General features: G+C 45.1%; 1 protein-coding gene across 1 annotated transcript; it reads right to left on the bottom strand.

Moving 5' to 3' along the window:
• Positions 1-8,914: 8,914 nt before the first annotated feature.
• Positions 8,915-19,327, bottom strand: LOC132807916 (zinc finger protein 664-like). The gene is made up of 3 exons (XM_060821838.1): positions 19,252-19,327; positions 10,241-10,776; positions 8,915-8,942 (listed from the first exon to the last, which is right to left on the bottom strand). Exons 2-3 carry the CDS (start codon positions 10,582-10,584, stop codon positions 8,915-8,917), a joined length of 372 nt encoding a protein of 123 aa, XP_060677821.1. The 5' UTR covers positions 10,585-10,776; positions 19,252-19,327.
• Positions 19,328-19,847: the final 520 nt, after the last annotated feature.

The raw sequence follows: 19,847 nt of genomic DNA, 5'->3' as shown, positions 1-19,847 counted from the left end.
CAGACTCGATGGGCTGAATGGCCTAATTTCTGCTCCTGTGTCGTATGATCTTATGGTTCCATTGGTTTGGAAAAATGCTAATGTAACACCTGTATTCAAAATGGGAGGGAGGCCATATGTGGGAAATTGCAGACCAGTTCGTTGAACATTTGTTATAGAGTCATAGAGATGGAGGACCGGAAAATTTGTGGCTGTAAGAGCTGCTCCTTTTTTGAGGTATTTTCAGTTTTGGAGGTGATTTCCTTGAATTCCAGGAACAGCTATTAATGTTTTATATGTTGATGCATTGTTTTGGAACTTTGGAGTAAAAAAATCAAGACAACAGCAATTTCAAAATGGAGAAAGACAGCCAAAGGCAGTGAGCACATGGTCTGTAAGGGAGAGAGAGAGAGAGAGAGAGAAAGAAACGTATATTACTAACGGACACAGCAGTGAATCTGCATAGTTACTGCCTCTGCTGTTTGAAATCATGTCTCTCTGAACATCTTGGAAAAATTTAAAAACAGCAAAATTCACAGCTGATCTTGGAGGAAAATGTGTAGGAGAGCTCACAGCACAGGAACAGATTAGTGCACACTTTTTAACGTGTAACCTTGCTGTAAGTCTGCAGTAGTGAATAGAGTGGGTTTTTTCTTGATTATATGGTTTGAGATTTTCGAAGTTCACCAGCGAGTCCACAACAGGGGAATGGCCAATCACCTGCTCCAAGCACAGGAAGGGATTCATCAATTCCTCCAGCCTGCAGACACACTAGCGGGACGACACCAGGCACAGCATGCTCACCTACTCTCAGTGTGGGAAGGGCATCACCCCCTCCTCTAACCTACGGAGGCACCAGTGAGTTCATGTGCCAGCAAAGGGTGATTGAAGGAACAAGGGCTGAGTGCCATTATCGACTGGACTATCAACCCAGTTCTGGGGACTCCTCGGGACTCCTGCGTTTGAATCCCGCCACAGCAGATGGCGGAACGGGAATTCAGTCAGAAATCTGGAGTTCGGAATCTCACGATGAAATCATTTTCTGGGGAAAGAAAACCATCTGATTCACTCATGTTAGAGTCTGTCTGCAACCCAATCTTGAGTCAGACTGGTTCTGTTTCCAAAGTAGGGATTTCAAAGTTTGTGAGAAGATTTGTAGCTCGGGTGCTCGTTGTTGTGGTTCTGTTCGCCGAGCTGGGAATTTGTGTTGCAGATGTTTCGTCCCCTGTCTAGGTGACATCCTCAGTGCTCGGGAGCCTACTGTGAAGCGCTTCTGTGATGTTTCCTCCGGCATTTATAGAGACAATCAGAAGCGGCAGATACAAATCAGTATAAATGCTGGAGGAAACATCACAGTAGCGCTTCACAGGAGGCTCCCAAGCACTGAGGATGTCACCTAGACAGGGGACAAAACGTCTGCAACACAAATTCCCAGCTCGGCAAACAGAACCACAACAAGTAGGGATTTATAACATGTCACATGGATTGACTGCCTGAAGATTGTGTGCTTTTTGAGCAAAATATAATGTATCTGCCAATAAAATTCTGCAATTGCAATTTTACCCCATAAACTGATTGGTGTGCATGTTAGTGTGTGTGTATGTGCAGAGAGCATGTGTTTGCATACGACCATGCTTGGTAACGTGTGTGAGTAATGGGGTACAAGCCTGTATGAGTGGGGTCACTTGTAGTGTGACATGAGTCCAAGGTCCCTGTTGAGGCCATCCTCATGGGTTCCGAACTTGGCTATCAGTTATACAACACACATTGGATAGGGCAGGGTGGGGCTTGTCTTACAATTTGCAGAAGGTGGGAGGCTCTGGATGCTGTGATCCAGGGCAAACACATCCTAGAGGACATTCGTTCAGAGAGATGGAGCTGGAAGCCAGGCTGCAGACATGTTGAGGATAAAGTGAGAAAGTTAACCAGGCACTTTACTCTGGGAGACGGTCATTCCCCTCTGGAGAGAGCCTTTTGTTTGCATCAGTGGATAGGGTCAGGTGGGTGTAAGTGCAGGACTGGCAGGTAAAGGGGATCTGATAGAGGGCTGCAGGTTGGAGGAGTTAACTGGTTGGGCAGTGGGAGTAAAAACAACATTGGGGAGGGGGAGGTGGTGGTAAGGGACAGAACAGTGACAGGGATGGTCTCCGTTCTCTGCAGTTGTCAGCAGGAGCACAGATGGCATTGGTGTCTGTTTGGTGCCAGGATTCAGGAACCGATGTGCTCAGGGCTGGAGAAGTGGGAAAGGGAGGTTGCAGTGGGTGTGGTCCAACAATGTCAGGAGGAGAGAGCCTCTGCTGAGGGCACATGAGAAGTTAGAAACTACTAGGACAAAGCAGAACATCAAAGCTCTGGGTGGCTCAGTGGTTCGTACGACTGCCTGACAATGTCAGGGACCTGGATTCGGTCCCACTCTTGAGCAGCTGTCTGTGTGAACTTTAACAAGTTCTCACTCTTCTGTCTGCGTGAGTTAGCTCTGGGTGCTCCAGTTTCTTCTCACAGTCTAAATATCTGCAGTTCAGGGTGGATCAGCTGTGCTGAAGTGTCCACATATGTGCAACTGAGGATCGGTTAACCATGGGGAACTGTAGGAAAAACGGGTGGGTCTGGATGGGATACTGTTTGGAAGGTCAGTCTGAATTTTATGGGCCAAATGGCCTGTCGGGATTATATGATTCTACTGCATTAGCCAAGCATCTATTGAGAAACGATTGCCTCAGGTCTGCTGTGGGTGGAGTGGGTTCCAATTCATGAGACACTGACACCAGTCCTGAGGAAGGTGGGATTTGTGCTGTCAGTCCCCCAACCTTTTGGTCCCCATCCACTCTCTCTCCTCACACTCTGCACTCACCAATTCTCTGTGCTCAGCCTTCTTCTCTCTCTTCCCCTCATTTTCTGCACCCCACCCTCTGTCCCCTGTAATTTTCTCTCTCTCTCTCTCTACCCCGCTCCCCTGTCCATTCTCTCCCCCTTCTACCATTCCCCCATGCTTTCTCATGCCCTCTTTGATTGCTGTATCTCTTTCTCAGGAATTGGAGAGAATCAATAGTGATGACTCTACCTGGAAGACAGGGGTGTGCAAGAAATGGCTGATCTTTAAAATTAAGAACAGCTAAAATATATTAATTTTTTTAAAGCTGCAGTCATGTTTCTGAAACTTGCATTGAAATAGACGCATAGAGTCATACAGCACAGAAACAGATCCTTTAGTCCAACTCGCCCATGCCCTCCAGATATCCTAAATTAATCTCGTGACCTATTTGACAGCATTTCACCCATATCTCTCTCACACCTTCCTATTCAGATACCCATCCTGATGCCTTTCAAATGCTGTCATTGTACCAGCCTCCACCACTTCCTCTGGGCAGCTCATTCCATACACACACCACACTCTACATGAAAGTTACCCCTGAGGTCCCTTTTAAACCTTTCCCCTCTCACCCTAAACATATGCCGTCTAGTTTTGGACTTCCTCTATCCTGAGGAAAAGACATACAAAGCCGGACGAAATTCAAAAGGAATAAACTGTCGAGCCGCAGTGAAAAATAAAATTGTGGCTGCAGCTTTTTTTCTCCTATTCAAATCAGTCGGTAACGCCAGCACCTCCACAGAGCATACTGCGCATGTGCTGCAGTGTCAGCAAAAGCACTGCGCATGTGCTGCGGTGTCAACAAAAACACTGAGCATGCTCGTCGCTGTCCGCGGAAACGGCGCTTGATTTCCTTCTGAAGGACCAATGGTGAGAGCCGGAGGACCGGAAGGGGCCTGGTCCTCCTGCCAATCAGAACCGCCTCTTTGTCTGAATGCGGAAGTTGGGCCGTGAGTTTCTGAAGTTGCTGTTGTTCCTCTCTCTCTTTGAATGAAGATTGAGCTTCACCCCAGACTGCAACTCTGCCCAATATCTGTGGGTACCGCACTCTCTTTTCATCCACGTTTTCATTTCTCTTTCGTTCTGGGATTCAGTTGCTGACTTTACACAAACTGAAGGGAAAGGGAGTGAATCCAGGGAGGGGACAGACTCTGGAAAAGTTGGTCCAGGTCTGTGTCTCCGTTGGCAAACGCACAGCAAATGCAGTATCACAATGTAAAGTTAAAGCCTATTGCTTAAAAAAAGGTAGAAAGGAGGTGCATGGTTTAAATGATAATATATTGGTCTGTGGAGAAAGTGAGGACTGGAGATCAGAGTCAAGTGTGGCTGGAAAACACAGCAGGTCAGGCAGCATCCGAGGAGCAGGAGAGTCAATGTTTTGGGCACGAGTCCTTCATCAGGAATGATGTGTGGATGGACAAAGGGGCCTCAGCGTCCTTTTGCACCGGTCACTGCCAGTTGTCAGACAGGTGCAACAAGCAATCAGCAAGGCAAGTGGTATATTAGCAAGAGGAATTGAGTTCAAAAATGGGGATGACTTCCTGCAATTGTGGGGGTGGGGGGTCGTGTTATTGAATATATTCAAGGCTGAGGTCATCTGACTTTTGAACAACAAAGAAGTGGATGGTTATAGGGGAAGGCAAGAAAATGGTTTTAAGACCATTACAGAATGATACAGCACAGAAATAGACCTTCAGTCCAACTACTCTATGCTATGTTTGCATACTAAACTAATGCCATCTGCCAGTGTTTGGCCCATATCCCTCTGTCACAAAGTTGGTCCTTTTTCTAAAAGCTGGTCCTTCTTCTCAAGGATGCTGTGTCCTTGGTTTTTTTCAGAGTGGTGGTAAAATGGCCCTGGGCTCCAAAATGGATGGGTCAGTACAGAAATGAAAAGGGTATTGGTTGGCTTTTTTGTTTGTACATCAACAGATGAGACTTTAGGCCCAAGCTTTAAGTTTTCGAAGTGACCTGCATAATGAAAGACGAGTGATCTGTCGTGAAAGCTGAGGCCTTGTTTGAGTGAGTTCAGCAGTGGACTATGTGGAGAAAAATTGTTAAACTCTCTCTCCTTCAGTCCTTCTAACTTTGACCTGTCAGCCTCTGTTTCAGTTTTACTGTATGTTGAAGGGGTTTGTTTATTGGGACTGTTATGTATATTTGGAACAGCATAATTAAGTCTAGTTTAGACAGACTGAGTTCTGTGGTTATTCTATATTCTGTTCTTTGTGTTTCATTCTGTATTCCTGTGAATACATTTATCTGCTTTAAATCCTGGTAGTCAACCTAGCTAACTTTGGGTAATTTTCACTGTGCACTTACTGAAACAAATAGCAAAGCTACGGTCTGTGCTGCCTGCTTAAGAATGTTTTGAGGGGTCTGGCCTAGTCCATAACATGTCGAAACCTTTCCATTCATGTCCTTATCCAAATGTCTTTTAAACTGTACCTGCATCCCCACTTTCTCTGGACATTCATTCCACATACGAACAATTCTCTATGGGAAAACAAAAGGTGTCCCTCCTGTCTTTTTAAAATCTTTCTCCACTCACCTTCAAAATTTGCTCCCTAACCTTGAAACCCCACTCCAAGGAAAGGACACCCATCATTCACCTCATCTATTCCCCTCATGATTTTATAAAGCTTGATAAGATCACCTCTCAACCTCCTATGCTCCAGTGAAAAAGGTCCCACACTATCCACCAAGATGTAGGTATATTCATATCCAGTTCAATGTTGGTGCAGATCTCTTCACTGTTGATACAGGCTTGAAAGACCAAATGGCCTACTCCTGCTCCCAGTTCTCTCTCACTATGTCCAGGACAGCAAGAGACCATAAGACCGAGGAGAAGAAATTAGGTCATTCAGCCAATCAGGTCTGCTCCACCATTCAATTATGGCTGACAAGTTTCTCAAGCCCATTCTCTTGCTTTCTCCCTGCAACCCTCAATCTCCTTGATACACAAGAACCTATTTATCTGTCTTGAATATACTCAGTGACTTGCCCAACACAGCCTCTGTGGCAATGAATTCCATAGGTTTCACACTCTCTGGCTACAAAGGTTTCCCCTTTATCTGCATTCTAAAAGGTCTTCCCTTTACTCTAAGGCTGTGCCCTTGGGACCTAGTCTCTCCTACCAATGGAAACATCTTCCCAACATCCACCCTGTCCAGGGCAATCAGTATTCTGTATGTTTCAATGAGATCCCCCAAGCATGGGCTGTAAATCAGCGTAAACCAGACCCTTCAGGATACAGCACGGATTAGGTTCAGCAAAGTGAGGATGGAGGGAGAATGTGTGGGATGGAGTTTTCAGCGTTTAGGAAATAAGAGTTCTGGTCTCCTTCCTATCGGAAAGATGTCATGAAACTTGAAAGGCTTCAGAAAAGATTTACAAGGATGTTGCCAGGGTTGGAGGATTTGAGCTATAGGGAGAGGTTGAATAAGCTGGTGCTGTTTTCCCTGGACGTTGGAGGCTGAGGGGTGACCATATAGAGGTTTATAAAATCATAAGCGGCATGGATAGGATGAACAGACAAAGTCTTTTCCCTGGGGTGGGGGAGTCCAGAACCAGAGGGCAAAGGTTTAGGGTGAGAGGGGAAAGATGTAAAAGAAACCTAAGAGGCAACTTTTTCACTCTGGTTTGTGTATGGAATGATCTGCCAGAGGATGTGGTGGAGGCTGGTACAATTGCAACATTTAAAAGGCATCTGGATGGGTATATGAATAGGAAGGGTTTGGAGGGATATGGGCCGGGTGCTGGCAGGTGGGACTAGATTGGGTTGGGATATCTGGTCGGGTTGGACCGAAGGGTCTGTTTCCATGCTGTACATCTGTATGACTATGATGTTTCATTTTCATATCCTTATTCAGTTTCATTTCCAAGTCATTGTAACCAAATGAAGTTTTCCTCAATACACACTTAAGGCTCTCTGGCTGCCTGATGTGTCCTGGATAACGTGTGATCAGCAGGCATCTGGCAATCTACAGGAGTTGTCATTTCTTTTTAGATTATTTACAGTGTGGAAACAGGCCCTTCGGCCCAACAAGTTCACACCGACCCACCAAAGCGCAACCCACCCAGACCTATTCTCCCACATTTACCCCTACACCCAACACTACGGGCAATTTAGCATGGCCAGTTCACCTAACCTGCACATTTTTGGACTGTGGGAGGAAACCGGAGCACCTGGAGGAAACCCACGCAGACATGGGGAGAATGACTGTGTGGAGTTTGCACAGTCGCCTAAGGCGGGAATCGAACCCGGGTCTCTGGCGCTGTGAGGTAGCAGTGCTAACCACCGTGCTGCCCACATTATATTTATTTGGCTGTACTGACCGTGATCACTTATTTTGTGAATTTTGTTGCAGGAAGACATGGGGAAAGAAATCTGAAAGCTGAAAATGTGTTGCTGGTTAAACACAGCAGGTTAGGCAGCATCCAAGGAATAGGAAATTCGACGTTTTGGGCATAAGTCCTTCATCAGGAAAGAAATCTGAAACCAAATATTACATCAACCTAACATGGAGCCACCTGATTCATTGGGAAAGGAATCAAGGAAATCATACCAAACATCATCTTCACTATCCTATCTACCTGCAACTCTGAAGGAATTATGAATCTGTACTCCAAGGTCTCTTTGTTCAGCAACACTCCCTAGGACCTTACCATTAAGTCCTGCTCTGATTGGTTTTTCAAAAATGCAGCACCTCGCATTTATCTGAATTAAACTCCATCTGCCACTCCCCAGCCCATTGGCCCATCTGATCAAGATTCTGTTTTAATCAAAAGTAAACTTCTTCACTGTCCACTATACCTCCAATTTTGGTGTCCTCTGCAAACTTACTCTACCTATGTTCACAGCCAAACCACTTATATAAATGATTAAAAGTCATGGACCCAGCACCAATCCTCGTAGCACACACTGGTCACAGGCCTCCTGTCTGAAAAGCACCCCTCCACCACCACCATTCCCTGTCTTCTACCTTTGAGCTAGAACTTTGAAAAAAATAATTGAGGTCAAAATGCCTCCCCTCGTTGTGGTTCTGTTCGCCAAGCTGGGAATTTGTGTTGCAGACGTTTCGTCCCCTGTCTAGGTGACATCCTCAGTGCTTGGGAGCCTCCTGTGAAGTGCATCTGTGATCTTTCCTCCGGCATTTATAGTGATTTGTATCTGCCGCTTCCAGTTGTCCGCTGCAGTGGACAGATACAAATCACTTTAAATGCCGGAGGAAACATCACAGAAGCGCTTCACAGGAGGCTCCCAAGCACTGAGGATGTCACCTAGACAGGGGATGAAACATCTGCAACACAAATTCCCAGCTCGGCGAACAGAACCACAACAACGAACACCCGAGCTACAAATCTTCTCCCAAACTTTGAATGCCTCTCCTCCTCCTCACAGTACGCTGGCTGTAGCCAGCCAGCTGAGAGTCAGTCCTCAACGGAGGAGATTCCAATCTCCTGGGTTTTTTTTAAACTGAGGTGGCTAAATCTCTTGGTTAAACTTTTTTTAAAATCCCCTCACTAACGCTACTGCGATAGTGCTTATTTTTTCCCCAGCACCCATGTTGTGTGTGTGGAGGTGTGAGATAGCAGACACATTCAATTTTGCTCAAAGCACACAATCTGCAGGCAGTCAATCCATTAATATTTTATACATTCCAACTTTGGAAGTAGAACCAGTCTGACTCAACATTAGGAGACAGGCAGGCTCTAACCTCACACCTTTAATACATTCTCTGAGCTGAAATGTCACTTTCAAATTACATTGAGAACGTTCCTTATAAGTCATTCTGGGATTTACATATTAATGAACTGAAACCTGCAACCCATTCTAAAAGATGAAAGACTTGATAGCAATCTAGATTTGTTCAATTCAGTTGTATGACACTAATTTTTTAGTTCAAATTCTATGTCATGATCCTGCTCCACAACTACCTGAAGGAACAGCACTCCGAAAGCTAGTCCTTCCAAATAATCAGATTATATTCCAATACCTTTGTCTGATTTTTGCCTTTGTTTCTCATGAACACAGCCCACACTTTCTCCTGCAGGCAGTAACCTTTACAATGCTGATGAAATGATGCAGTACCTGCAGAGATGAAAAACTTAACAGTTTTAATTTTAATTCTGTGTCTTATGATCCTGCTCCACAGCTACCCGATGAAGGAGCGGTGCTCCAAAAGCTAATACTTCCAAATAAACCCGTTGGACTATAACCTGGTGTTGTGAGACTTTTAATCTTTGTTTCGAGCCCACACCTCCCACTGCTGCCAGTAAACCTTACAATGCTGATGAAACAATGAATCCGCACTCCTGAAAAATTTACAATTTCTCACAATTCTGCCACTCATTCACTTCTGATCCAGGACATTGGAAACTTAGTGCTGGAGGGTGACAGAAATTAGCAGCTTTAAAGCAAAAACGTGTTGAATCTCACAGCTTTCAATGAGAGTCTGAGTCAGACGGTGAATTCCGGTAACGTTTATTGCAACCCTGCTTCATTACAGTTTCAATTTTTCCCAGAAAAAAAAAGGTGCACGAAAAGTAGCGTTTTTTAAATAAAAAGCTCAAGGTCAAAGTGCACACACTCCCCATCCCCCACTTTCTTTACTATTGGTCAGCACCAAATTATCCCTTTGGAACTGGATCCTTGGTACAGCCTTCACCTGGAGGAAGTATTGCCTCACTCAGCAGTTTCAGCCTACACCCTGTATACAAGTTAGTTTCTCCAGCTCATATACAGGAGGGGGATGCAATCAAGAGTCAACCACACTGCTGTGGGTCTGGAGTCAGGGGTAGGCCAGACCAGGTAAAGGATGCAGCTGGAATAACTGAGTGATTCCTTTCCTGCAAAGGTAGCTTCATTCTCTAAAAAGGACATGAGTGAATAAGGTGGGGTTTTTCTTCCCCTGAAAATGGTTTCATCATTTGATTCTGAACTCCAGATTTCAATTGCGCCATCTACCACGGTGGGATTCAAACCTGGGAGACCCCAGAACGGGGTTGATAGTCTAGTCAAAAATGGTACTTATCTGTCACTCCTTCAATTTCCCTGTGATGGCACGTGAACTCGTTGATGTCTCTGGAGGTCGGAGGAGCAGGTGAAGCCCTTCCTGCACTTGGAGCAGGTGAATGGCCTCTCCCCAGTGTGGATCCGCTGGTGGGTCAGCAGGTGGGAAGAGTTGGTAAATCCCTTCCCACACTCGGGGCAGGTGAATGGCCTCTCCCCAGTGTGGACCCGCTTATGCTGCCGCAAATTGCTCATATGATTGAATCCTTTCCCGCACACAGAGCAGGTGAATGGCCTTTCCCCTGTGTGGATCCGCTGGTGGTTCAGCAAGCTGGAAGAATCAATGAATCCCTTCCCACTCGGGGCAGGGGAACGGCCTCTCCCCCGTGTGGACCCGCTCGTGCTTCCTCAAGTTGCTCACACGACGGAAAGCCTTCCCGCACTCTGAGCAACCGAACGGCCTCTCCCCAGTGTGGACCCGCTGGTGGGTCAGCAGTGCAGATGAATGCGTGAACCCCTTCCTGCACACCAAGCAGGTGAAGGGCTTCTCTCCCGTGTGGACCCACTGGTGCGCCCGCAGGTTGGAAGAATTTGTGAATCCCTTCCCACACACTGAGCAGATGAACGGCTTCTCCCCGCTGTGAACACGTCTGTGAATTTCCAGCACTGAGGGGGAAGGGAATCCTTTCCCACAGTCCCCACATTTCCACGGTTTCCCCATGGGGAGAGTATTCCTTGTGTCACCTGGGTTTGAAATTACAAACAGAACTGGTACACAGTCTGTCCCCACCGTGAGGGGTGTGATTTTGATTCCCCCAAGCTGAGGAAATGGTTTGAAGCACTTTTTCCACAGTCAGCCCACTGAATCTCCCTCACTCGGGTGTCTTAGTATTCTTCCTGCCACACTAGTGTCCTGCAAAAATAAACTCACAAAATAAGTGATCACGGCCAGTACAGTTAAATAAAGATACATTGATGGCGATTCCTGTAGATTTCCAGGTGCCTGCTGATCACACATTATCCAGGTCACAGAAACCTGAAAACCCTCATGCAGCCAGATAGCCTTAAGTGTGTATGGAGGAAAACTTCATTTAGGGGACAATGACCTAGAACAAGCTGCCGACAAAGGTGCTGGATCAAGATATGAAAATAAAATGTCAAGACTGCTTGCAGAAAGAAAGCCAGTGAAGTTGCTGAATGAGTAAGGTGGGGGATGGGTCCCAGGGAAACAGTGAGGAAAGAGACTAACCCGAGAATCGTACAGTTGGGAAAGGGAGTGAATCAAACAGTCAGGGCAGGAAGGAATAATGCAGAGAACAACGTAGGACTGAAGTTATACTGCATTTACGTCAAAGCAAGAGACCTAACAGGGAAGGCAGGTGAAATCAGGGTTCATGGTCAGAAACATGGGACTGGGACATCATAGCAACTACAGAAATGTGGCTCAGGGATGGACAGCTCAATGTTCCAGGATACAAATGCCATAGGAAAGATATGTGGGGTGGCGGGGCGCAAGAGAGGTGGGGAGTGGTGTTTTGATAAGGGATAGTATTACAGCTGCACTTAGAGAGGATATTCCTGGGAATACATCCAGGGGAGTTATTTGGGTGGAACTGAGAAATAAGAAAGGGATGATCACCTTATGGGATTGTAATATAAACCTCTAATAATCAGCAGGAAATTGAGAAACAAATTTGTAAGGAGATTTCAGTTATCTGTAAGAATACTAGGATGGTTATGGTCAGGGATTTTAACTTTCCAAACATTGACTAGGACTGCCAGCGTTCAGGGTTTAGATCAAGAGGAATTTGTTAAGCATGGACAAGACAATTTTCTGAGGCAGTACGTGGATGTTCCTACTAGAGAAGGTGCAAAACCTGACCTAAGGCAGGGCAGGTGACTGAGGTGTCAGTGCTGGACCACTTTGGGAAAGGGACAGACCGGATCTCAAAGTAAATTGGAGGAAGGCTAATTTTGATGGTATTGGGCAAAAACTTTCAAAAGTTGATTGGGAGGCAGATGTTCACAGGTAAAGGGAAGGCTGGAAAATGGGAAGCCTTCAAATATGAGATAATAAGAGTCCAGAGACAGTATGTTCCTGTTAGGGTGAAAGAAAAGGCTGGTAGGTGTAGGGAATGCTAGATGACTAGAGAAATTGAGGAGTTGGCTAACAACAAGAAGGAAGCATATGACAAGTATGGACAGGACAAATCGAATGAATCCTTAGAAGAGTATAAAGGCGGTAGGGGTATGCTTAAGAGGGAAATCAGGAGGGCAAAAAGGGGACATGAGATAGCTTTGGCAAATAGGGTTAAGGAGAATTAGAAGGGTTTTTATAAATTAAGGACAAAAGGGTAATTGGGAGAGAATACAGCCCCTCAAAGATCAACAAGGGCAGCCTATGTGTGGAGCCGGAGTAGATGAGGAAAATACTAAATGAGTATCAGTGTTTACTGTGAAGGAGGACATGGAAGATATAGAATGTGGGGACATAGATGGTGACGTCTTGAAAAATGTCCACATTACAGAGGAGGTAGAACTGGATGTCTTGAAACACAAAAGTAGATAAATCCCCAGAAGCTAGGCAAGTGACTCTTGGGCCCCTTGCTGAGATATTTGTATCATCCTTAGTCACAGGTGAGGTTTTGGAAGACTGGAGTGGCTAACGTGGTGCCATTATTTAAGAACGGTGGTAAGGAAAAGCCAGGGAACTATAGACCAGCGAGCCGACATCAGTGATAGGCAAGTTGTTGGAGGGAATGCTGAGAAACAGGATTTGCATGTATTTGGAAAGGCAAGGACTAATTAGGGATAGTCAGCATGGCTTTGTGCTTAGGAAATCAATCAAACAAAGTTCCTCATGGAAGATTCGTTAGCAAGGTAAGATCTTATGAAATACAGGGAGAACTAGTCAACCGGATACTGAACTGGCTTGAAGGTAAAAGAAAGAGGGTGGTGGTGGAGAGTTCCTTTTCAGACTGGAGCCTGTGACCAGTGGTGTGCCACAAGGATCGGTGCTGAATCCACTACTTTTTGTCATTTATAAAAATGATTTGGATGTGAACATAGTAGGTATAGTTAATAAGTTTGCAGATGACACCAAAATTGGAGATTCAGTGGACAGCGAAGAAGGTTGCCTCTGATTAAAATAGGATCTTGGGCTGAGGAGTGGCAGATGGAGTTTAATTCAGATAAATGCGAGGTGCTGCATTTTGGAATTGCAAATCAGATCAGGACTTATTCAACCTCAATGTCATGGAGATGTACAGCATGGAAACAGACCCTTCGGTCCAACTTGCCCATGCTGACCAGATATCCAGAATTAATCTAGCTGCATTTACCAGCCCCTCTCTCTCTCTCGACCTTTCCTATTCAAACACCCATCCAGAGGCATTGTAAATGTTATCATTGTACCAGCCTCCATAACTTCCTCTGACAGCTCAATCAATACACGCACCACCCTCTGCATGGAACTTTACATCATTCCCCTCTCATTCTCAACCTCTGCCCTCTACTTCTGGACTCCCCGACCCCAGGAAAGAGACCTTGTCTATTTACCCTATCCATGCCCCTCATGAATTTACAGTAAGATCACCCCTCAGCCTCCAACACTCCAGGGAAAACAGCCCAATCTATTCAGCCCCTTCCTGTAGCTCAAACCTTCCAACCCTGGAAACGTCCTTGTAAAGCTTTTCTGAACCTTTCCATCCTTGCTATTCAAACACTAATTTTACACAGAGGGTGGTTCATGTGTGGAATGAACTTCCTGAGGCAGTGGTGGATGCCGGTAGAATTTAAAGACATTTATTTCAGTACATGAATAAGAAAGGTTTTGAGGGATACAGTCCAAGAGCAGGCAGGAGAGACTGGTTTAATGTGGGATTATGGTTGGCATGGACTGGTTGGACTGAAGGTCTGTTTCCATGCTGTATGACTATGGCAGGCTTTTAGTTCTTGACAGTGGAGTCACAGGTAGACAGGACAGTGAAGGTGGTGTTTGGTACACTTCACAGGACATTGGTTAGGCCACTTTTGTAGTATTGCATGCAATTCTGTTACCAGTGATCCCACCCTGACACGCCATGCACCAGAGATAATGACTAAAATTGACTGGGACACAGAATAAAATCATAAAACCCCTACAGTGCACAAAAAGGCTATTTGGTCCATTGAATGCATTGGGTATAGGAATTGGGAGGTCATGATGCAGCTGTACAGGACATTGGTTAGGCTACTTTTGGAATATTGCATTCGATTCCAGTCTCCCTGTTATTGGGTAGGAAGGATGTTGTGAAACTTGAAAGGATGCAGGACAGATTGATAAGGATGTCGCCAAGGTTGGAGGGTTTGTGGTATAAAGAGAGAGGCTGAATAATATGGGGCTGTTTCCCTGGAGCATCAGAGGCAGAGGGATAACCTTGTCAAGGTTTATAAAATCATGTGGGGCATGAATGGAATAAATAGGGAAGCACATTTCCCCAGGGTGGGGGTCTCCAAAACCAGAGGGCATAGGTTTAGGGTGGGAGGGGAAAGATTTAAAAGTGACCCAAGGGTCAATGTTTTCACACAGAGGGTGGTGCGTTTATGCACTGAGCTGCCAGAGGAAGTGGTCAGTACAATTACATTTAAAAGGCATCTAGATGGGTATGTGAATAGGAAGGCTTTGGAGGGATAACAGCCAAATGCTGGCAAATGGACCTAGATTTACATAGGATATCTTGTCTGCAAGGATGTGTTGGATCGCAAAGTCTATTTCCATGCTGTATGTTTCCATGTCTATTTGATAACACGTGCTTTATTTCTGTTGATGCAAATATTTTTTTTCAATCATGCCTGGGTGGTAATACTTAGAGTCATAGAGATGTACAGCATGGAAACAGTCCCTTCGGTTCAACCTGTCCATGCCGACCAGACATCCCAACAAGCTAGTCCCACCTGGCATAGATGTAAGGGAGCGAGAATTCCTCAATTAGGGCACTATAAGAACCCTGGGAGACACCAATTTCTGGTTTACGTCCTAATGAACAAACATTAAGTACAAGCACCTGTTTATACTCAATTGTGTTTCATTTTTCTTGTTTTATTCCCTGCTATGATGATTTTCTGTCTGGATGGTTGACAGGCTGGGAGATTGTGGGTTGGGCCTTGATTGACTGAATGTTTTATTGTTCCGGAAGGTGTAAAAGGTTTCAGCAGAAACCCTGCAGAGCTGAGAACAGACCGACATTTTACTCTGTGGAAACAGGGAAATCAACAGACGACAGAGAAATCAGGACCTGAAATCCGAGCTGACACCAGACTACCATGTTATCAGTGCTTTGATTGGCAGTGCCTCTACCTTTACCTAGCTTCTCATTTGACTAGAATGCCACGTATCCCTTCAATATTCAGGATCAAATCCTTGGTACCCTGAAGCCATGTCTCTGTAAGGAGTCTTAGATCATAATTATTGTGTTCGATGTGTGCAGTCTATTCATTCACTTTTGTTATGATGCAGCACACCTTCAGACACACAGTCTTCAGTTTCAATTTTTGTGATCTTTAGAATCCAGCTTTGATTGCTGGTACATTTACTCTCCTTGTCCCTTTCTGTCATTCTCTGATGTTCATTTTCACATCACAACATTGTTCACCTGCCTTGATTTGGATTGGCCATGCTAAATTGCCCAGGGATGTGCAGGTTGGCTGGGTTAGCCATGGGAAATGCAGGGTTATAGTTTCATAGTAATAGAAGCAGGAGTAGGCCATTTGGCCTGTCGAGCCTGCTCTGTCATTCATTAAGATCACGGCTGATCTATCCATCATCTCAGCTCCTCCTACCTGCATTATCCCAACTATCTTTAAATCCCCACCATGCAAATACCTACTCACCCGTGTCTTGAATATTCTTAGTGAAGCTGTCTCTACCGGTTCCATAGGCAGAGAATTTCATGGAGTCACTATAGTGAATATAGCCCAGACCTCTCACTGCTGCCAGTAATGATTAGATTAGACTACTTACAATGTGGAAACAGGCCCTTTGGAGGGTCAGTGTGGACTTGTTGGGCCAAAGAGCAATACAATGCTGATGGAACAATGTAATTCTTGCAGTACTGAAACCCGTAAGGCTTCTAACGATACCAGTTACTGACTCACTGCTCCTTCTGATGCACAGCATTGAAAATACAATGTTGAAGGCTGAATGAAATGAGCAGTTTAACTCAAAAATCCACCTAACCCTTCACTAGGCTCCCCGCTCAGCACACTTTACTTACTGCTGGTAAACCTTAAACCACTTCATCCCCACAGTGCAATGATTTCCCACTTTCCACCAGAATCCTGGACGCACTCAGGATTGCTGTCTCACAATTGAAAGATTTCATTGTAACTTCTGAGTCCAGTCAAGGCAAAACATCTTTGAAAGCTGCTCTCAAAGTTCAGTCTTCACAATCACACTTGAGCTTTCACGGAAGATGATTAGAGTCATACAGCACAGAAACTGAGCCCTCAGTCCAATTCATCCATGCCGGCCAGATATCCTAAAATAATCTAGTCCCATTTGCCAGCATTTGGCCTGTATCCCTCTAAATCCTTCTCATTCACATACCCATCTTTTAAATGTTGTAATTGTAGCAGCCTCCATCACTTTCTCTGGCAGCTCATTCCAAACATGCACTACCCTCTGTGAGAAAAAGTTGCCCCTCGGGTCTGTTTTAAATCTCCCCCCACCCCTTCACGTGAAATTTATGCCTTTCAGTTTTGGATTCCCCTGCCATGGGGAAAAGATTTTGGCTATTCACCCTATCCATACCCCTTATAAAATTCTGTAAGGTCACCCCTCAGCCTCTGATGCTGCAGGGAAATTATCCCTGGCCTATTCAGCATCTCCCTTTAGCTCTAACCCTCCAACTCTGCCAACATCCTTGTAAATTTTGTCTGAACTCTTTCAAGTTTCACAACATTGTTCCATAGGAGGGGGCCCAGAATTGTGCACACTATTCCAAAAGTGGCCTAACCAGTGTCCTGTGCGGCCATGACAATGACCTCCCACCTCCTGTACTCAGTGCTCTGACCAGTAAAGGAAAATGTACCAAATGCCTTCTTCACTATCATGTCTCCCTGCAATTCCACTTTCAAGGAACTAGAACCTGCAAGGTCTCTTTGTTTAGCAACACTCCCCATTAACTGTGTAAGTCATGCCCTGATTTGCCTTACAAAATGCAACAACTCATATCTAAATTAAACTCATTCTGCTCCTCCTTGGCCCATCAGCCCATCTTATCAATTCTAATTTATATTGAATTTTCTTTCCTCTCTCACCCCCGAAAAGCTGAAAAATCTCCATCCAACACACTCCCTCCATTCTGACTTTGCTGAACGTAATTCCTGCTGTACCTCATCCTGAAGGGTCTGGTTCATGCTGATCAACAGGCCCACACTCGGGAGGGGGTGGGTGGAATCTAGTTGAAACAGACAGAATACTGAATGGCCTGGACAGAGTGCACATGGGGAAGATGTTTCCATTGATAGGAGAGACTAGCACCTGAGGGCACAGCATTAGAATAAAAGGGAGACCTTTTAGAACAAAGATAAAGAGAAATCGTTTCAGCCAGAGAGTGGTGAACATGTGGAAGTCACTGCTACAGAAGGCTGTGGACGCTCGTCACTGAGTATATTTAAGATGGAGGTAGATAGGTTCTTGAGTATCAAGGGGGATATCGAGGGTTACGGGGAGAAAGTGGGAGAATGGGATTGAGAAACTTACCAGCCATGATTTAATGGCAGAGCAGCCCTGATGGGCTGAGACATCTAATTTATTCTCCTGTGTTTTATGGTCTCTTGCTTTCCTGGACACCGAGAAAGAATTGGGAGCAGGAACAGGCTGTTTAGCCTGTTGAGCCTGCACCAACATAAGTGGATATGAAGATACCTACACCGAGGTGGATAAGCTGGAAATATTTCCACTGGAGCAGAAGAGGTTGAGAGGTGACCTTATCGAGGATTATAAAATCATGAGGGGTATAGATAAGGTGAATGGCGGATATCTTTTCCCTTGGTGGGGGTTCAAGATTAGGCAGAAAATTTGAAAATGAAAGGAGAAAGATTTGAAAAAGGCATAACGGGTACTTTATTTAGAGTGGTGTGTGTGTGAAATGCATGTCCAGATGAAGGGTTGGATGCAGGTACAGTTAGAACATTTAAGAGACATTAGGATAAGTACATGAATGAAGTGGAATTCAGATAAATGCAAGGTGCTGCATTTTGGAAAATCAAATCAGTGCAGGACTTATACACTTTATGGTAAGGTCCTGGGGAGGGTTGCTGAACAAAGAGACCTTGGACTGCAGTTCATAGTTCCTTAAAGATAAACCCATAGATAGATCGGATAGTGAAGGCAGTATTTGGTATGCTGTCCTTTCTTGGTTAGAGCATTGAGTAAAGGTGGTGGGAGGTGATGTTGCATCTGTACAGGACATTGGTGAGGCCACATTTGAAATATTGCGTGCAACTCTGGTCTTCTTACCGTCAGAAGGATGTTGTGAAACTTGAAAGGGTTCAGAAAAGATTCACCAGGATGTTACCAGGTTTGAAAGATTTAAGCTCTTGGGTGAGGCTAAATAGGCTGGGGCTGTTTTCCTTGGAGTGTCAGAGGCTGAGGGGTGACCTTACAGAGGGGCATGGAGAGGGCAAATAGAAGAAGTCTTCTCTGTGAGGTGGGGAGTCCAGAACTAAAAGTTTAGAGTGAGGTGGGGGGAGAAGACAATAGGGAGCTAAGGGGGGCTTTTTCACAAGAGAGTGGTGCATGTATGGAATGACCAGCCAGAGGAAGTGGAGGCTGGTATAATTACAGCATTTAAAAGGCGTCTGGATTGGTCTATAAATAGGAAGAGTTATAAGGGGTATGGACCAAGTGCTGGTAAATAGGACTAGATTAGGATAATTGATCAGCATGGACTAGTTGGACTGTTTCTGTAACCAATCTATACTGGTCTTAAAACCATTTTTTTTTTGCCTTCCCCCATAACCATCCACTTCTTTGTTGTTCAAAAATCAGATGAACTCAGTCTTGGACACATTCAATGACGTCCTAACTGCAGGAAGGCATCTCCACCTCTCAGCTCAATTCCTCTTGCTAATACACCACTTGCCTTGCTGATTGCTTGCTGCATCTGTCTGACAACTGGCACTGACTGGTGCAGAATGACATCTACATCTGTACATTTACACATCATTTCTGATAAAAGGTTCCTGCATTTGCCCTGTGTTTTTCAATTGAGACACAGAACTGAACTAACTTTCCCAGAACCTGTCCCCTCCCTGGATTCACTCCATTTCGCTTCCGTTTCTGCAAGTCAGCAGCTGAACCCGGAATGGAAAATGGGGTGAGAAAAGAGAGCACAATACTCACAGATGTTGGACAGAGGAAGAAGGTTGCAGTCTGGGCTGAAGCTCAATCTTAACTCAGAGAGAAGCAGCACCAACCCCAGAAGCACATGATCCTCCTTCCACATCCAGTCTATGGGTTTTCTGTGATTGGCAGGAGGACCAGTCCCCATCCGGTCCTCCAGAGCGTCCCATTGGTTCACCAAAACAAGACCGTGGGGCGTTTCCCCGTGCCGCATGAGCAACACGCGGAGTGGTTGCTGACACCGAGTAGCATGCGCAGTATGGAGATGCTGGTTATTACTGACCGATTTTCAAAGTTAAAAATCACCCAATGCCAAGTTATCGTCCAACCGTTTATTTACTTATTTCCGATTTATTTGGAATCACTAGCTTTCGAAGCGCTGCTTCTTCATCGGATGGTTGTGGAGCAGAATCATAATACACAGACTCTTGAGCAACAGGATTGCAGAGTCATGGGATGTAATATTAAACAAATGTAGCTTACTTCTATCATCTTTTAGAATGACCTTGTTCGTTTTGATTCCATCGTATGTAAATCCCAAAACTTTTTAAAAGTTATGTTCTCAAGATAGGTTTTCACAATAGGTGTCATCTCAA

The sequence above is a fragment of the Hemiscyllium ocellatum genome (genome assembly GCF_020745735.1).
Source record: "Hemiscyllium ocellatum isolate sHemOce1 chromosome 27 unlocalized genomic scaffold, sHemOce1.pat.X.cur. SUPER_27_unloc_27, whole genome shotgun sequence".
NCBI classification, from domain to species: domain Eukaryota; kingdom Metazoa; phylum Chordata; class Chondrichthyes; order Orectolobiformes; family Hemiscylliidae; genus Hemiscyllium; species Hemiscyllium ocellatum.
Note: the sequence above shows the minus strand (reverse complement) of the source record. Positions and strands in the feature narration are given on the sequence as shown.